Source organism: Nicotiana tabacum, chromosome 6 (assembly GCF_000715075.1).
Source record: "Nicotiana tabacum cultivar K326 chromosome 6, ASM71507v2, whole genome shotgun sequence".
Taxonomy (NCBI): Eukaryota; Viridiplantae; Streptophyta; class Magnoliopsida; order Solanales; family Solanaceae; genus Nicotiana; species Nicotiana tabacum.
Genome location: NC_134085.1, coordinates 160,905,806 through 160,925,008, shown reverse-complemented (window position 1 = coordinate 160,925,008; position 19,203 = coordinate 160,905,806). Strand labels below are relative to the sequence as shown.

Sequence of the window (19,203 nt, the reverse complement as noted above, 5' to 3'; positions counted from 1 at the left end):
TCAGGAAATCTCAAGCCATCAATGCACATCTGATACTGAGCGCTCATGCGTGCATGCGAACATGTGGAGGGAATTCAAAGAGTTACATTTCAAGCTGAATCAAAGAACGCACGACCAGAATTCAAGAATGTGGAGTTTTTCCTAAAGGTTTTGCAGCCTCTCGAGGATAAATACAAACGTCTCCGTACCGATCCGCAAGACTCTACTAAACCTGCTCATGACTCGTGAGACCTATGTAACCTTGGCTTTGATACAAACTTGTCACGACCCAAACCCCGACCCGATCATGATGGCGCCTCTCGTGAAGACAAGGCAAGCCAACTAAACCTAATTAACCTTTTTAAAATAGTTAAACATTACATAAGCAGTCTATACATGATTTAATGATAATTATTAGCGGAAGTACAACCCGACACAGCCCAAACTGGGGTGTCACAAGTCACGGGCATCTATTAGAGTATAAATACAACTAAAAGGTCTGAAATATACAAAATAGGACTAATGAACGAAGAGGGAGAAAACGGTGCTACAAACGCCGGCAGCCACCTTGCTAAACTCCGATAACTCTGTCTCCGATTAGCCAAAACCCGCTACCGGGTGCATAAATACCTGAATCTGCACACAAGGTGCAGGGAGTAAAGTGAGTACTCCAACTCAGTGAGTAACAAATGTAAATAAAGACTGAAGGCAAGAAATTACGTAAAGCCAATCAAGATGTTGTATAGAAGTAGTTCAAAAACCAATAAGAAAGCAGTGAAGCTGTAAAATCTCTTAAAACATTTTAGCTCAGCTTAAACTTCTTTGAAAATGGCTTTTTCATCAATTACGCAATGAGTGCAAAACAATTAGTGCAGATAAGCACAGAAATCCACCCCTCGGGCACATATACCATAGTTTAACAGATAAGATGACAAATAAATATGAAAGATAATCATATAAAGGTTCGCCCCTCGGGCTCCATGTCAACAACTCCGCCCCTCGGGCAATCGCATAGAACAATACCTGCCTCTCGGGCTATCACATAGAACAACATCAGCCCCTCGGGCTATATCTCACATCACAATGGGTACCCGCGCTCACTGGGGGTGTACAGACTCCGACAGGGTCCCCTTACGGCCCAAGCGCAATATCAAGTCATCTCGTGGCATCAAATCTAGGCCCTCGACCTCATATCAGTCAAGCCACCTCATGGCGTATATATCTTAGGCCCTCAGCCTCATAAACAATGTCAACAAGCCACCTCGTGGTTTACATATATCAGGCCCTCGGCCTCATAATCAGATCAGTGTATCACTGTTGCGGCGTGCAGCCCGGCCCAAAAGATATCCTCACAACACAGGCCATCGGCCTTACTCAGTCAAAAATCACATAACCCACTCGGGAAATAGTAAAACATGATGCTCAACTCAAAATATTATTTGAAATATCATTTCCAGTGTTAAAGCAAGTAAACTTGGCTGAGTTTTGAAAATAGTGGAAAATAACATGACTGAGTTCAAGTATAAAACCAAAACACTGAGATAATATCAACAACAATCCTCGAAGGGTTCAAATAGTTGGCACGAAGCTCAAATATGGCAGTCAGCCCAAATCATGAAGTTAGCAAATAAGTTTCAGGCAAATACGCGGTCAAATTATCAATCGGGACGGACAAAGTCACAAATCCCCAATGGTGCACGACCCCACGCTCATCATCAAGCGTGTGTCTCTTCAATATAGCACTACGATATGCAAATCCAGGGTTTCAAACCCTCAGAGCATCATTTACAATCATTACTCACCTCGAACCGGCTAAATCTCAAGCTTGCAACGCCTTTGCCCCTCAAATCGGCCTCCACGCGCGTCGAATCTATCCAAAATCAGAATGAATACGTCACAATATTCCAAGGGAACAAAGCCCAAGCGAAAATAATCGAAAAATACCAAAAATTCCGAAATTAGCAAAACCCGAGCCCCGGGCCCACTTCTCGAAACTTAGGAATTTTCACATCATTAGATTTCTTATCTCCCCACGAGTTTATACATATCAAAAGTACCAAAATCGAAGTTCAAATGACCCCTCAAATCCTCAATTTAAGGTCTCTTAAACTCAAGCCCTAATCTTCCATTTTTAGCCTTTTAATTCTTTTAATTTTAGCCTTAATCCCTGAAATATTACCATAGAAATGTGTTTTTAGGTCCAAAAATTCTTACCTTAACGAAGTCTCTTGATTTCTCTCTTCAGAATCGCCCAAAAAGCTCCAAGGTTGAAGTCAACAATGGTGGAATAACTCAAACTCGCGAAAAGAAATAACATATATGCTCTGCCAGCCCTTTCTGCATCTGCGGTCAAAAATCCTCTTCTGTGGTACCGCATTTGCGGTCTAAACCTCCACTTCTGTGGAAACACATAAGGGACCAAAGCCGTTTCTGCGACTAAACTCCCGCATCTACGACATTGCAGATGCGGTCACCATACCGCTTCTGCGGTCTCTGCCCATCTGACCCTTTTTCGCTTATGCGATGAATCACCCGCATCTGCGGCGAACAGCAAATCTGAAGCTGCAACACCATTCCAATTTCTCTGTTAACCATCCGAAATCACCCCGAGGCCCCCGAGACCTCAACCAAAAGAACAAACATGACCCAATACCTTATTCAAACTTGTTCCAATCATCAAAACACCTCAAACAACATCAAATCTACCAATTCACATTGGATTCAAGCCTAAGTTTCCAAAATCTTTCGAAATACGCTTTTGATCAAAAACCCAATCAAACCACGTCCGAATGACCTGAAATTTTACACATACATCCGAAATGACACCACGAAGCTACTGCAACCCTCGTAATTTCATTCCGACCTCTATATCAAAATATCACCTATCAACCGGAAAACGCCGAAATCTCAATTTTGCCAATTCAAGCCTAAACCTTCCACGGACTTCCAAAGTGCATTCCGATCAAGCTCCTAAGTCCCCAAATCACCTAGCAGAGCTAGCCAAATCATAAAAATTTCAATCCAAGATCATATACAAACAAGTCAAATATTGGTCAAACCTTTCAAATTTCAAGCTTCAAACTAGGAATCGTTCTTCCAAGTTTATTCCGATTATCCTGCAAACCAAAACCAACGATTTACATAAATCATAATACATCACACGGGGTAAGTCATGCCCGAAAACTGGCGATCAAAGTGCAAAAGCTCAAAACGACCGGTCGAGTCGTTACATCCTCCCCCACTTAAACATACGTTCGTCCTCGAACGTGACCCAAGTTGTTCCAAAAGCCAACCAATCGCTGAATAATCTTACCATGCACATACCCGGGGGTGATCCCACGTTACCCTATCTCCCATAGGTTCGATAACACAATATAACTGAAATTTCACAATCCATCCTAGTCCATAAACCCTAGAACCACATTTCTGCTTCTAATATCCTCAATATGATCTGAATCTCACATTTATACTGTGAATAAGTCCAAACAAGCCGTAACAAACCATATCTGCTATCTTAGGTGCAATCACATGATATACCACATAACTCAAACACTAGCAGCGATAACTTCTAATCACAGTAGCTACACATAACAACCGAATATCGATAGAAAACCTTTTATCAACTAAAGTCTCATTCCAACACTTCCATATACTGCCAATGATAAATGAAACATGCAATAAACCATAACCATTTCTCAGATCAACCATTCGTAAGGCCACATCCCCATTGGCAAGGGCCGTAGCAAATTTCTGAGCCGAACCTTGATATTATCTTGCAAACATGCTGAAATTGAATCTTTTTGTATTCATTAAAGAACCCAACGATCTCATCTAATCCAATACCATTACTCTGGTGACATGACACATCAATACAGACTAAATCCACAACTTGCATAGTCCGCGCACCAATAAGCAACAATCCGAGCATACTCACATCATGAAACTAACTCAAATGAAAGAGCTGTACCTCAAGCTCACCAGTGCCACACCCAACACAAGGCTGAGAACCCGTCTTGCATCATAGAAATAGAACACACGAATCTAACCCCAGGGTCATGTCTCCACATAGCTTCGCTGTAATACACAATCCTATCCAAACACTGCTCCACATGAAACACCTTGAGTCACTATGCTCGAAATCGACAACCATGCATAATTTGACGTCTGGAACCGAAGCAATCATCATACCTATGGTGAAGCAAATAACATACACCACACAAACCCGAAAGGGCATAACCGATACGCCATGTACCAAGTAACACCCAAATACTCTTCCCGCTCGACTTCCACTATGAAACCCCAATCGAACCGCACCATATGTGCCTATAACCAACAAATCAAAACACCTCGCAACACTGAAAGGTAACTCATAGATCTCCTCGGATTACTAATAAACTCAATAACAGTCGAATCAACACCTCCCTCAATAGTACAATTCGGAGCCAACCAAGCCGGCTCAAATTAGAACACGCATCCACATTGGCCTGCCAACGAACTCGTTATCACGAAAATCCTGGAGCTGCTCTTTAACTCTACCGGTGCCTTACGATACGGTGCTCGACATCAAATCAATACCGAAATCAACAACCTTGTCCGACGACATGCCCGACCATAAGAAACACATCCGAAAAGTCCCTCGTCATCGGAACTGAATCAATGGTAAAAGCCTCTGCACTAACATCCATCACGAAAGCCCCAATAAGAAAGACACTCTTTCCCAGCCGTTCGCTGGGTCTTTGAAATATGAAACCCCTCCAATAGGACAGAATCCGTCGAACTTCGCCACTCAATCCGTGAAATTTCTAGCATAGCCAACAGCGCCGCCTTAGCGCAATAGTTTAGAATGACATAACACGAAGACAACCAGTCTGAACCCAATATCACATCCAAAATCTAACATACCAAGCAACAAAAGATTTTCTCGGGTCTCCAAACCCCGATAGTCAATAAACAGTGTCGATACCCACGACTCACAACCAACCACAACATATCCTGAATATGAGAACTTCCCGTCTCCAAATCCATATGGCACATGAATCCATCCAAATTCTCCAAATCCATATGGCACACGAAGTCTCTTGATTTCTCTCTTCAGAATAGCCCAAAAAGCTCCAAGGTCGAAGTCAACAATGGTGGAATAACTCAAACTCGCGAAATGAAATAACATATATGCCATGTCCAGCCCTTTCCGCATCTGCGGTCAAAAATCTGCTTCTACGGTACTGCATTTGCGGTCTAAACCTCTGCTTCTATGGAAACACTTAAGGGACCAAAGCCGTTTCTGCGACTAAACTCCCGTATCTGCGACATCGCAGATGCGGTCACCATATCGCTTCTGCGATCTCTGCCCATCTGACCCTTTTTCGCTTATCCGATGAATCACCCGCATCTACGGTCCACAAACCGCATGTGCGAAAATACCAGAATCAGCAAATCTGAAGCTGCAACACCATTCCAATTTCTCTGTTAACCATACGAAATCACTCCGAGGCCCCCGGGACCTCAACCAAAAGCACAAACATGACCCAATACCTTATTCAAACTTGTTCCAATCATTAAAATACCTCAAACGACATCAAATCTACCAATTCACATCGGGTTCAAGCCTAAGTTTCCAAAATCTTCTGAAATACGTTTTTGATCAAAAACCCAACCAAACCATCTCCGAATGACCTGAAATTTTACACACACATCCCAAATGATACCACGAAGCTACTGCAACTATCGAGATTTCATTCTGACCTCTATATCAAAATCTCAACTATCAATCGGAAAACGCCGAAATTTCAATTTTATCAATTCAAGCATAAACCTTCCATGGACTTTCAAAATGCATTCTGATCACGCTCCTAAGTCCCCAAATCACCTAGCGGAGCTAGCCAAATCATAAAAATTTCAAACCGAGATCATATACAAACAAGTCAAATGTTGGTCAAACCTTTCAAATTTCAAGCTTCAAACTGGGAACTATTCTTCTAAGTTTATTCTGATTATCCTGCAAACCAAAACCAACAATTTACATAAGTCATAGTACATCACACGGGGCAAGTCATGCCCAAAAACTGGCAATCAATGTGTAAAAGCTCAAAACGACCGGTCGGATCGTTACATGAGCCTACTTCCGAGTGCTCCAAATCTACCAAGTTCAAATTTTTATCATCAAATTATGCTAAACGAATGAATTCCAATTGAAAAATATCGATTTTAAGCACAAAACCCGAAATCTGTCAAAACCCAACCCCCGGGACCGCATCCCGGAACTGGACAAACTTTATACCAAAATGTTCTTCATCATCTCACGAGTTCGTATATACAAAGAACTCGAAAATCGGAGTTCGTTTGACCCCTCAAATCATCCCTAGAAGGTCTCATAATCTCAGGTCCTTACTCCACCTTTTTCTACTGATTTTCATGAATTAAAAACTTATATTTTGTTCCTTAATCACAAATAATCTAGTTTTAGGGTCTAAAATACTTACCTCAATGAAGAACAATGATTTTCTCTCTTCAAAATCGCCTCAAAGCTTTTTTCCCGTTCAAAAATGGTGTAAAAGGGTTTAATGATCGCTGAGGGTTTATTTAAATACTGCTCACGCGTTTTACTGTTCACCTGAGTACTGTTCACCCGAGTACTGTTCACCGAGTTACTGTTCATGCTGCTGTTAAAAAAAACAGCAGCTTTTCTTCTAGTCTAAATTGATTCGTTAACCTTTCGAGATCCACCCGAGGCCCTCGGAAATCTCAACAAATATACCAACACATCCCATAACATCATTCGAACTTAGTCGATCCTTCGAAACACCAAAAACAACATCAAAATACCAAAATCACATCAAATTCAAGCCTATGAACTTTGAAATTCTTAAATTCTACCAACGATGCCGAAACTATCCAAAACAACCCCGATTGACCTGAAATTTTGCAGACATTCAAAATGACATTACGAACCTGTTCCAACTGTCGGAATTCCATTCCGACCATGATAGCCTATTTTCCACTGCCAACCAAAAATCGCCAAAAATTAACTTTCGCCAATTCAAACCTAATTCTACACCGGACATCATAAAAATATTCCGGATACACTTCTAAGTCCCAAATCACCTAAAGACGCTATCCGAGCCATTAAATCTGCATTCCGAGGTTGTTTACCAATAAGTCAACTCTCGGTTGACTTTTCTAACTCTAAAGCTACTTTTAGAGACTAAGTCTCTCAAACCTTACCAAAACCATTCCGGATTCGATCCAACCAACCCAATACCATATAACACGGATAAACAAAGCATACAGAAGCAGAAATGGGGAAAAACGGAGCGGTAACTCATGAGACGACTGGTCAGGTCATCGCAGCTGAAGTTTTTAGAAATGTACTAAATAACTTCAGCACATTGGGCTGAAATTTTTGAAAAAGCTTTACGACAAAAATTATTGAATCCGGGACAAAACTTCAGCTTATCAAGTGCTAAAGTTTTTAGAAATGAACTAAATAACTTCAGCACATTGGGTTGAAGTTTTTTAAAAAGCTTTACGACAAAACTATTGAATCCACGATGAAAAACTTCAGCTTATGATGTGCTGAAGTTTTTATAAATGAACTAAATAACTTCAGCACATTGGACTGAAGTTTTTAATAAAGCTTATGACAAAAACTTCAGCATGTTTTGGTATTTTTTAACTTGATACATTTTTTTTTGCATTTACTAGCTACTTTTTGTCTTTTGTCACCTACTTCATCTTTCATTTTAATTTGTTTGACCATACAGTAAATGATCCAAAAAGTTACTTTTTAGGCTGAAGTTATTTCTTTACTATAGAAAAACTGTGGGCTTATTAGGGCTTAAGTTACATTTCTTTTTGCATTTACCACATACTTGTTTTACCACTTACTTATCTTGTTTCATTCAATTTCTCTGAACGTAAAATAGTAAAAATACTTGAAAAGTTACTTTTACATTTATAGATATTAAATTGATTAGGTGAACTCTTTGTATATATTAACAATCTCTTCACTTGAAAATTTCATAGTCGTTCATAGACTTTCATCATATTTCTTTAAATTTATATTCATCCTTAGTGTTTTAGAATTTGTTAAAGAAAGAATGTTTGGTGCAAGCGGAAGTAGGAAGCCTAATATGGATGAAATTATGCAGAAGTGGGAGACTTTGAAGTGTGAGTGGTACAATAACAAACCGATGTCTAATCTTATGCTTTTATGGGATCGAATAAAGGCTAATTAGGAGAGAATCAGACCACAGTTTTTTGCCAATGAATCATTCCAGAACAGGCTTAACTTGGAATGTAGCTGTAGAGGTTATTCAACCTTGTTTGACAAGGTTGTGCAGCAGTTTGATAGTTTTAAGTTTCCTATCGAGGACGACTATTCCAAGCTGCAAAACAACCTAAAGACTCTTCTTTCTCTTATAAATAGAGTAATCGTTGAACAAAGTCAGTTGTGTGATGAATTAAACAAGTTGAAGAATGATCTCGTTGGACTCTATGGTCTTTTGCCTGAGTACCCTATAGTTATCTCTGATACTGATGATGATGAGATATTTAGAGAAACTGAGGAGTACTTTGATGATGATGATAATGGCGTTGTTGATGATGCTTAGTATTTGTAATCCTTTTTTTATGTTTTAATGTTGTGCTTTTTTGTTTACTTCAGCATATTCATTAGAGAATATGCTGAAGTTATTAGGTTCATTTTGTATAACTTCAGCCCAGAGACGTTGAAGTTATTGTTTGTACTTTGTGTGTTGTCCTCATCTCTTTATGTATCAATGTAATTCTCATCTTCTTTCTTCTTAGCTTTATGTTTCATTAGCCTTGTTATTGTTGGTATTTGGTGAAGTTAATGCAATTAGTTGGTTTTTATGTTTAGTTTTTGTAATCTTTTTTTATGTTTTTATGCTATACGTTTTTGTTTACTTCAGCATATCCATTAGAGAATATGCTGAAGTTATTAAGTTCATTTTCTATAACTTCAGTCGATAGATGCTGAAACTTTTGTTTGTACATGCATTTATTTTGTGTGTTGTACGCGTATGTGCGTGTGTGTGTTTGTTAAGGATATGTATTTCACATACTATAACCTGAAGTTTTTTCTCGCTGAAGTCATTGCGTACTTTTTAAAAATGCAACCAAATCTGTAAGCCTGCGCAACAAAAATGAGTGATTTGTACTTTAGCAGTATATAAAATAGTCCAAGAGCTTCTTTTTTTATTCCTATGAAAAAAATCACATTTCAAATATGTCATACAATAATGAGTCTAAATTCAGCCCAAGGATTATTGAAGGTTGGAGTATTTTTCAGTGTGCTTCTTGGAATATGGATGAGGTGCTGGAGAAGACAAGCAAGTTGTTCTGTTATGCCCAACTTGTTTACATCGACTGCATTTGGTAGACTTCAATGGTACTGATTTAGTCGCAGGGATATGCCTCTTCTTTTGTCTTCTTCCTTGTAAAATCTCTACATCGGGAGGTTTTGTGATCTCAGATTGTACATTTTGTGGTATATCCCATGATTTTTGATCTCCCACGGTATTCACATGTCCTTCATATATTTTCAACCATGTTTTCTTTGAATACCAATTTGAGCAGTAGTCAGATTTCTGCAAATATCTCTTATTAATAGCAGCAATTGCATATGGACAGGTCAATTCATCAAGTTGAAATTTCAGGCAGTCACAAGTTCTCTTCTTTAAGTCCACTATGAATTCGATTCCTTCACTATTTATGCTAAACAACATTGAATCAAGGTTGAACACCTAACAAGAAATAAAAAATTAAGATAAACTATATTAGTGTATTGTTGCTTCAAAAGAAATAGTATGAAGTTTTTTAAATGTAAGCAATAAATCACTACAACAGATATAAAAAGTTGAAGTTAATAAATATTCTCACAAACATTTTGCAAGCCAAGTTCATCTTCTTTGTCATCTCTTCTTTTGCCCATATTGATACTCTGTGAAAAGTTTCATTTGCCTTTTTTCTCCATTCATAAAACCACTCTCCCAACTTTTCTTGGATGAAATCTAACATTCTTAAAATAGGCATTTCTCTCCCTTTTAGTAAAACGGAATTCATTGATTCTACCATGTTTGTTGTTAGCATATCATAACGTCGATGTGGGAACCACGATCGAGCCCATCTCTCTGGAGGTTCTTCCATTATGTAATTGTATGTTTTCTTGTCAATACTTTTGAGTTGGGATATTAAATGATTAAAATCCTCACATTTGTATGACCTTGCAGCACTTTGAAAAAGATTTATTACCGTGGATTTTGCATGTCTTTGCTTTAAATTTTTCTCAAAGTGATAGAGGCAGATACCATGGTGAGCTTCAGGAAAAACTTTTCTAATCCTATTTGCGATCGATTGGTTTCTATCTGACAAAAAACCCAGTTCACGACGGACTTGAATTGCTTTTCTCATTTCCCCGAAGAACCAAATATATGCCTCATTGTTTTCTGAATCTGCTACACCAAAACATAGAGGAAAGACTTGATTGTTTGCATCCTTTGATACAGCAACAAATAGAGCACCACGATATTTTGACTTTAAAAACATTGCATCTACTGCAATAACGGGTCTACAGTAGGACCAACCAGCTAGTGATGCCGCAGGAGCAACGAACATGTAAGCAAATCTGTACAGTGAAACACAAAAAAATAAATCATAATGTGAAGTTTTTCAAATAGGAACATTTGAAACTTCAGGCTGATGGTTAGTATTGTTTTGCTTACCCATTCTGCCCATTTCTTTTTATACTTGTGTACGTTCCTGGATTTTTGCGCGCCATCATGTGTAGGTATGAAGGAAGAATCTGGTAGTTCTCTTCAGGTGTTGCCCTTATGCAAGCAACAGCTTTTTGAATAGCGCGTCATGCCTTGTGATAACCAATGTCAATACCAAATTTCTTTTTCATTTCGTTTTCCACAAAGGCTGGTGTAACCTCTATCTTTTTGTCTCGAACATGTTCTATAATTTGTTCACTTATAAAATTTGATGTAACATGCTTCTGATCTGATTTTCTTGCATCAATCGAGCATTCATGGTTGTTATCATATTTTATCACCCTGAATAGTGTGAAATTTTTTATTCTGGTAGCACGCACATTCCAACCACATTTGTCCACGATGCATTTCAGCTCGTATCTCTTTGAACATGATCTAACACTAGTAAATTCAACTTTCTGGTTTATCTCCAAGTTGCAGAAAAATTTAGTCATGTTTTGTTTGTTCTCAGAAATTGATCTGACTCTTACTTCTTCAGGCAACGCATCGTGCCTAAGTATTTTACATGATGGAGATTCTTTCAGCTTTCTCCTCACTCTTTTTCTTGATTTCTGAGAAGCACTAGAAGTTTCAACAATTTCTTTAATTCTATCTGATGTTATCGGTATAAGCTCCATGTTTACTTCATCTTCGTTGTTGCTTATCATTGAAGAATGTAACAAAAAACTTTGTTGGATTGTGTGTTGGTTGTCGATTTGCATTATTAGTTATCCTTCTTCTTCTTGGTCATTGATAAACTGGTATGAATTTATTGGAGGAGCGGGTAATTCTTGCATCATTATATATTCTGAAGCAGCTATAATGTTAGAAGGTTGTTGCTCGTTGTCTACTTCCATTATTGGTTGTCCTACTTCATGTTGATAATCAGCAAAAGGTTCTGAATCTATCGCATATGTAAGAGATTGTTTGAATGCTGCAGATTCGGAAGGTTATGTTTTTTCGATGACGAAATGGCAATTCTTGTAGGCTGAATCAGTTGTAAGCAAATGTATACAGGTACTGAGTTCTTTATCTGAAGTTACAAGCATTCCTTTGCTTGTCTTTAGTTTGATATCAAACCATACTTTTAGTGAATATCTGGTTGAATCAATATTTGTAACTTCACTAATTTTCTTCAAGAAAGTATTGAATGATATGTGCTTATTAAGTAGAACAAGTTTTGTATCATGATCCAAGTATTTGAAATCAGGAGTCCACCTCCCATTGAAAGTTATAACAACGCAAATCGAACTCATCCTGCAGATTCATGTTTAGTAGCAAATACTAGGAAAGTGAACAGAAGAATTTTAGGTTGTTTGTGGTAAAGTTCTTACAAATGAACTAAATCACTTAAGCATCTTCTGCTGAAGTTTTTTGAAAAAAGATGTATGATATAATTAATGAATCCTGCACAGAAAACTTCATCTTATTAAGTGCTGAATTTTTTAGAAATATACTAAATAACTTCAGCACATTAGTTGAAGTTTTTTTGAAAAAGTTGTATGACAGGATTCATGAATCTAGGGAAAAAAACTTCAGCTCCCTTTGCTGAGTTTTCAAGCATGAACTAAAAATTCTTTTTAAACTTAGAAAATAATAGAGCAATTAACAAAAACTTATCCGAAATTACATATTGCAGGACAAAATATTAAGCATTTTAGCAGATGAACTAAAAAAACTTCAACATACAAAAAATTATATGAAAAATGTTTTACATATTCCTGAAAACATAAGCATTTTTTGGTACGAAGTTTTTCCAAAAAATGATGGAAAAAAACATAGTGCAGGAGAAAAACTTCAGCTCCATTTGCTGAAGTTTTTACATATTAACTAAAAAACTTCAGCACCTGTGCAATATTAACTTTTAATTTATGTTTTATTTTTTACCCAATGTAGGAAGAAAACTTTAGCTCTTCTTGCTGAAGTTTTTAAAATTTAACAAAAAAACTTCAGCACATATGCTGAAGTTTTTTGTGCAATATGTAATTTTAATTTATGTTTTATTTTTTACAAAGTGTAGGAGGAAAACTTCAGCTCTTCTTGCTGAAGTTTTTTGTGCAATATATAATTTTAATTTATGTTTTTTTTTACCCAATATAGGAGGAAAACTTCAGCTCGTCTTGCTGAAATTTTTTGTGCAATATGTAATTTTAATTTATGTTTTATTTTTTTTTTTACCTAGTGTAGGAGGAAAACTTCAACAATAACTAAAAAAATTCAGCACCTAATGCTTAAGTTTTTGTACAATATTAAATTTTAATTTATGTTTTATTTTTTACCCAGTGTAAGAGGAAAACTTCGACTCGTTTTGCTGAATTTTTTAAATATGAACTAAATAACTTCAGCTTGTTTAGCAAATAAACAATGATAACACGCATATAATCATTCCCGTGATTCATTCTCACAATATTATCTTTTTTTAATATAATTTTTTCTTTGTTGTGTTATTTGCCACCTCGTTTTGCTAACTAAATAACTTCAACTTGTTTAGCAAATAAACCAAAACATTTAGCATATTATGTAGTGGAAAACTTTAGCATATTTGTCAGATTAGAATGTTAGAATTCAACGTCAAACAGATTTAGAATACAAATTCAGCATATCAGTGAAGTTCGTCAAACAACTTCAATCAATCAATCAGAAAACATATAATTCAAAAACTATTTTGAATTCTGAAGATGAATTTGAATACTTACAATATATTTTGTAATTTTGAATTTGAATCTGGTTCAAATCTGGTTTGCGAAAAGCAATCTGAGGAGAGACGGAGTGATGGAGGAGATACGGAGGCAATCTAGAATTTGAATTTGGTATGCTTGATGCATCTTTTATATGTTTTGGAAGGGGTATAATGGTCATATTATTACGGATTTTTTGTTAGTTGGTTACGAAATCAATAGTTTTTAAAAATAGGGTATAGGTTAAAAAGTGGCATAAATATAGGGTAGGACTTGCAAATCGCCCAAAAATATCTACACTAGTGTACCTGACCTCATAGTACACTAATATGACTTGGTACAAGCCTCACAAACTGTTCCGTTTTCAATATAAAAATCGCCTCCGCTAATCTGTTTCTGCAAATTTACACTTCATATGGAGATATCCTCTGCCTTTTAACTTGGAAGGTTAGAAGAAGAATCGATTAAAATAACATCAACTAAAAATGTTCATCCAAAGAAAGATTATTTGTCACTTTGATAACCAACTGATAGTAAATTGGCTTACATGAGCTACAACCTATAAGAATGAGTATCCTATGGGCTTAACAGACAATAAATTAGTATACAGAAATCCCTCATATAGACAGAAAAAGATAATGAAAGATTCAAAAGACAATTGAGGCTACTTTAGCCACCAACCAGTTAATCACAAAGCTAAGGTGCCAGCTTGAAGTTGATGCTTACAATGCTGAGAGTTCTACTTCCTGATTGCACGGCCGATATGCCACAAATGTGCCATCAGTTGAGAAGGAACCAGGATTAAAGCATGTAACTCCAGTGTACCTGAAGGCCTTCTGCTCACTTTTGTCCGCCAACACTATCTGTTAGAAAATATCAGATCATTTTTTATCAGTTAAAATTTAGTTCAGGTTATCCTGTTATCAGTTTCAGGTCATAATAAATGAAGTTCTCAACTTGAGACAACCTATTCAACTATTTAACCACGTGTGGATCATTGTGAAACAAGATCATAACTTCAGTCATGATTCTGCAATCAGATATGTTCCAGTATTATACGTTAGGTCCCAATAGAAGGAAGCAGTCGGCTTTTCAGCAATTAGGAAAACCTCTGAGGTGTCAAAGTAAAACCAAATCTTGATACTTCAATTGCTAGTTCTATGTAATTTCTCAAGTTCGGGGTAGATATTGGTGATTTAGCATCACAGCTTAAATAGGAACATATATGTGCACATCATAAAAACATTGTTTGATGGAAATAAATTTTGAAGACTGCGTTTTCTACAGATTCTATATACACAAGAAAGAGGAAAGTACCGTATGCGGGGTTGGATAAAGGTGTAGACTGTGATCATAATTCCAGATAATGGGTTGACCTGCCAAAGGAAGGGGGCAGAGATGGCTCTGATGTATTATCGTTGCAACAAGCTGCAAGAAAATAAAATGAGCACCCTGAATTTCAATTATCTGTGATGCCAAAAGAAATCCTAAATTAAGAATATGAAGACTGCTCTTACATGCTCAAATGGATCACTGGTTTCTTCTGTTGAGGGAGGTATCAGACATGACCTTCGCATTCTATAAAGCAAATCTTGGCGGAATAGTACAATTTCTTGGGTATAAAACTTGATTCTGTTTCAACATGAAAAGTTAGAAACGCACCACTTCATCAATAATATGATAGTCACATTTCAGCAGAAGATGCAATCTTTTGTGGTACCAAAGCACCCAGAATGCACACAACATTAACATGACAGATTGTATGACTTCTTGAAGATTTTGATTATGCTCATTTTGATTGGGCAAATGAGGGAAGATCTTGTTAACAGAATTGAGAAAAGGCTAAAAGTTTAAGCGCTTGCTGTTTAATCAAAAACTCAGTTTGCACCAAACAAAGGATACCTGCATGGGTTACTGGAGAATATTGCATTGGGAACATATTTCTGAAGTTCTTCAGTTAAGTATTTAGGCAAAGGACATCTGGGTAAGACTGTTGAAGGACCTGGAGACACGAGGAAAAATTCGCATTATTTTATTAAGTTGGTAAAGAAGCTTAACTGACAAATGGTGATGATTTATCAACACACCTACATCATCTGGACCAGGGATAAACAGAAATCGACTATGCTCTTTTAGTCGTTGGTGCGAGGCAATCATTTGCCCAAGCTTTCCAAACTGAACCCTGTGAATATTATGTTTATTTGTCACTTCCTTTACCAACAAATAACCATAGCAGTAATACAACTAAATTTTATGTTTGCACTTGCCTGAGACTTGAGATCGACTTGAAGGAGAGATTAAATGGCTGAGAGCAGAAATTTCCCATGAGGACAAATAAAGAAGGAACCACCTCTACATTTTCATAACCATTGAGGATAGTCTCCAGATTTCCCAAAGTCTTCTCTAAGGATAGGCGAGAATCGTGGATCAGGCAACCCGCAACCATAAGCAGTCCAAACGTATTAAAACAAGAAAGAGAGGGTTACAAGAGCAAAAAAGAAGCATATATACCTCCTCATTGTCCAGCCAGATATCAGATAGTATAACAAACATGTCATTCACAGCTTTTTTCTCCAGCTCTGCAAGTCTAAGCTGTTGCAGAAGTTAGGGAAGCTTCATATCCACTTTTAGCTACAATGAATAGATTTGCTATGGTGTTTTCATTTTTTCTATTATTGAACCAAGTCAAAGGATACAGTTTCCTCTTTGGTAAGAATACCACCACCAAAGAAGTCTAGTCCTGAAAAAAATGCCATGGACTTTTCTCTGTCCTCTAATGGAGGAAATCCACATGTCCTGACCTGCACGATACTTTTAGAAAATTAGCTACAGTATAATTAAACCACCTTCATATTAACATATCCAAAACTCAGCCCAAAATTTTGGCACTGAAACTAATGTGTGGCTTATATCACTTTTGGTACAATAATTGCCTAAAGTTGCTAATTTGTGAATAGTCACATCAGAATAAAAATATTAAAACATGTCAGCTTAGGCAAGCTTTATCGAATTCTTCACTTGTAGGAATAGGAATATAAATTGGTTCTAAATGAGCTCATCTCACTTCCCATGCAGTTAGTTCATCAGATGATAAGAAACTAAAAGAGAGATAATGAAACTCCCTCAGAGCCTATGCACCACAAAGTATGAAAATTGAGGTTGCTAGTTGCTACTGAATATTTATCGGCATCTTCTCGAAGTACTTATCCAGTTTCAAACTTATATTTCAAAAAAGAGATTTGGTACAAGAATGGACCTGAAAAACACCATCCAACTGCATTTCACCTTCTGCCAGGACTATTGTATTTTCCGCAAAGAAACCTGTAGTTATCTTGTACTGCAGGTTATGGATACACAGCATGTGATTGCAAATACTGCAACTGTAAGACACAGCTTTTAAGCATTGTTATCTACAAATAGGAAACAGATTCATTTTGCTTTCCTTCTACTATAAGATGGAACACATGTAAGGCATAATCCATACATAACCGAGAAGTGAAATTATAAAACATTAAGACTAATAAAGGAGATATTTCCAAATGCAAAATTGCAACCAAGGGTTTTAGGAAACGAAGCATATCTGGCATAAACAAATGGATTAATTTCTAAGATCACTAAAGAGCTCAAAGAAATAAACAAACATGGTAGCGATTAAACATCAGAAGAGAAAAAATAATGAGCGGTAACTATTCAGATTCAAGTATATTAGCCTTCTACTTCATAACAGTAGCACAGTTCTTGTATCAACTATTATGAGCAGTGAAATGAGATAAAAACGTCTGAAAAGGATATTGCACTCGATAAATTAACTTCGACAGCTGCAGTAAGGTCTTCCAAGTAGAAATGACCATCCTCCAACTGAGATATTACACCCATTATCCATCTTCTCCCTACTCGCCCAACAAGAGATTGAATGGGAGATATCTGCAGACAAACATTTTCCTACCGTGAGCATCATTTTGCACAGAAACTTGAGAACCACAGCTCTGCAGTCCATCTAGAGAGATGTGAATCTAAACTAGGATCACGATTGCTACTCACCTCACAGCTGCCATACTCTGAAGTAGGGGCATCAAAAGCAAGGGTTGAAAACCGTGGATCACGAGATAACCTCTGGAATAATAAGAGGAATCTATCCTTATATAAGGTGGCTTTTGCAGAGGCATCACCATGAATGGGAAGCCGCCCTGTGTGCCTACACATAGAAAAGGAATTCTGGTTTTAACTTGAAATTATTAGGCACAGGAGCTCTAACTATACACATCTTACAGAAAGTTAAGTAAAACATGCAACTTGGAAGAAAACAGTGCTACATACTTTTGTATCCAGTTATTGTAGGACTGAAATTCTTGTGTTTTACCAAGATTTGAACTAATTATTGTAATAGTTACTAATAAAAAATAAAAATCAAATATAAGCTTTTGGTTTCCTCAACTTGTATACCAATTCAAAAAGAGAACTAACTTTTCAGTACATCAACTTAAACAAGTGGAAAAGGTGTCTTAGACTCTAATTAATTTCCAATGAAACAGTTCCAATTACAATTAAATTCTAATGGAACAGTTAAAGTTCTTTAAAGTCAGACATTAAACATTTTCTAGTTTATGCTGTTACTTCAATAATATTGGATTAACAAAATTCTCCAACAACAACAACAAACCCAGTTTGATCCCCAACAAAATTCTCCACGATTTTCCCTTAAAAAAAAACTCTAAATTTTAGTCCTTTTCTTTCAGATTTGCAAGGGGCTGTTAGAGGTGTTACCTATTTCTAAGCTATAAATAATGCAATAGAGTTCTCGGTCAAAAACCAAGTAACTTTCATGAGTTAATATGAGAAAACAAACCTTTCTAGTATAAAGATTACTGCTTTCTCAACAGAGAAAAAAATGGATAAAAGAGTAGGGTATCATACTCGTGAAAGAACTTCTTAACAGGATCGTATCGGAATTTAGGAACAATAAAAGCATCAGTAACACGAAGGGCAGAAGCAGGTGATGAACTGGAGCTAGGGTTCTCCTCAACAGCGGCTTCTGCCTCCAATAAAAGAGTCGCCACTTTATGAACCGGCTCTCTGTCCAGAATCGCTGATTTCACTGCCCGAAATCAAACAAAATTGAACAATAATAAGTAGAACAAACAAAAAAGGAAAAAAGAAAACAAAAGGGGGTAAATTTTGATGTACGGACAAGAGAGATGGTGCAGCTCATCGAGAAGGAGTTCAAGAGCGTCGTCAAGGGCATCGGAAGGAAAATGAGAAAGGAAAGAGAGGACTTCGGAAAGAGCGTCGACTTTGAGAGAGTAACCCCGCATCTTGAACTTCCTCTGTACTTTGTTCCTTACAACTCCACTCATTTTTTGCAGATTTTCGTTTGCAATTCTCTCTCTGTATCTGGACCTATAGATTTTCGTTTGCAATTCTCTCTCTCTCTTGACTGTTTGTGGATCTAATATCAGTGGTGGTGTAGGCGGGAGACGGCTTTTAGGTATTTGTCTGCGCAATTTTGGCGGGAAATCCATCATTGTAATTACTTTATATCGTTTCCAGTTTTCTTTCTTTTGATGGGTATGGTAATGCTCCGACACACATATTTATGGTAAAAATAGCACGGGTCGTCAGTTTTTGGATTGGTCATTCAAAAATAGCTAGCGTTTACTAAGTCATTGAAAAATAATCACTATTTTGCTGCAACACAGAAAGTTACAGCATAATATACTGGAGATCGGTGCACATGTATGAACTTCTAGCATATTATGTTGGAATTCCAACACGCG

The 19,203-nt window shown here is 37.0% G+C and overlaps 1 protein-coding gene across 1 annotated transcript; it reads right to left on the bottom strand.

The window, feature by feature from the left end:
• Positions 1–13,896: 13,896 nt before the first annotated feature.
• On the bottom strand, positions 13,897–18,977 carry LOC107771390 (DNA polymerase epsilon subunit B-like). The gene is made up of 13 exons (XM_016590745.2): positions 18,618–18,977; positions 18,344–18,524; positions 17,471–17,624; positions 17,222–17,353; positions 16,686–16,763; positions 16,126–16,230; positions 15,941–16,021; positions 15,697–15,827; positions 15,517–15,611; positions 15,332–15,431; positions 14,947–15,061; positions 14,747–14,857; positions 13,897–14,292 (listed from the first exon to the last, which is right to left on the bottom strand). The coding sequence occupies exons 1-13, from the start codon at positions 18,949–18,951 to the stop codon at positions 14,152–14,154; spliced, it is 1,758 nt and encodes a 585-aa protein (XP_016446231.1). The 5' UTR covers positions 18,952–18,977; the 3' UTR covers positions 13,897–14,151.
• Positions 18,978–19,203: the final 226 nt, after the last annotated feature.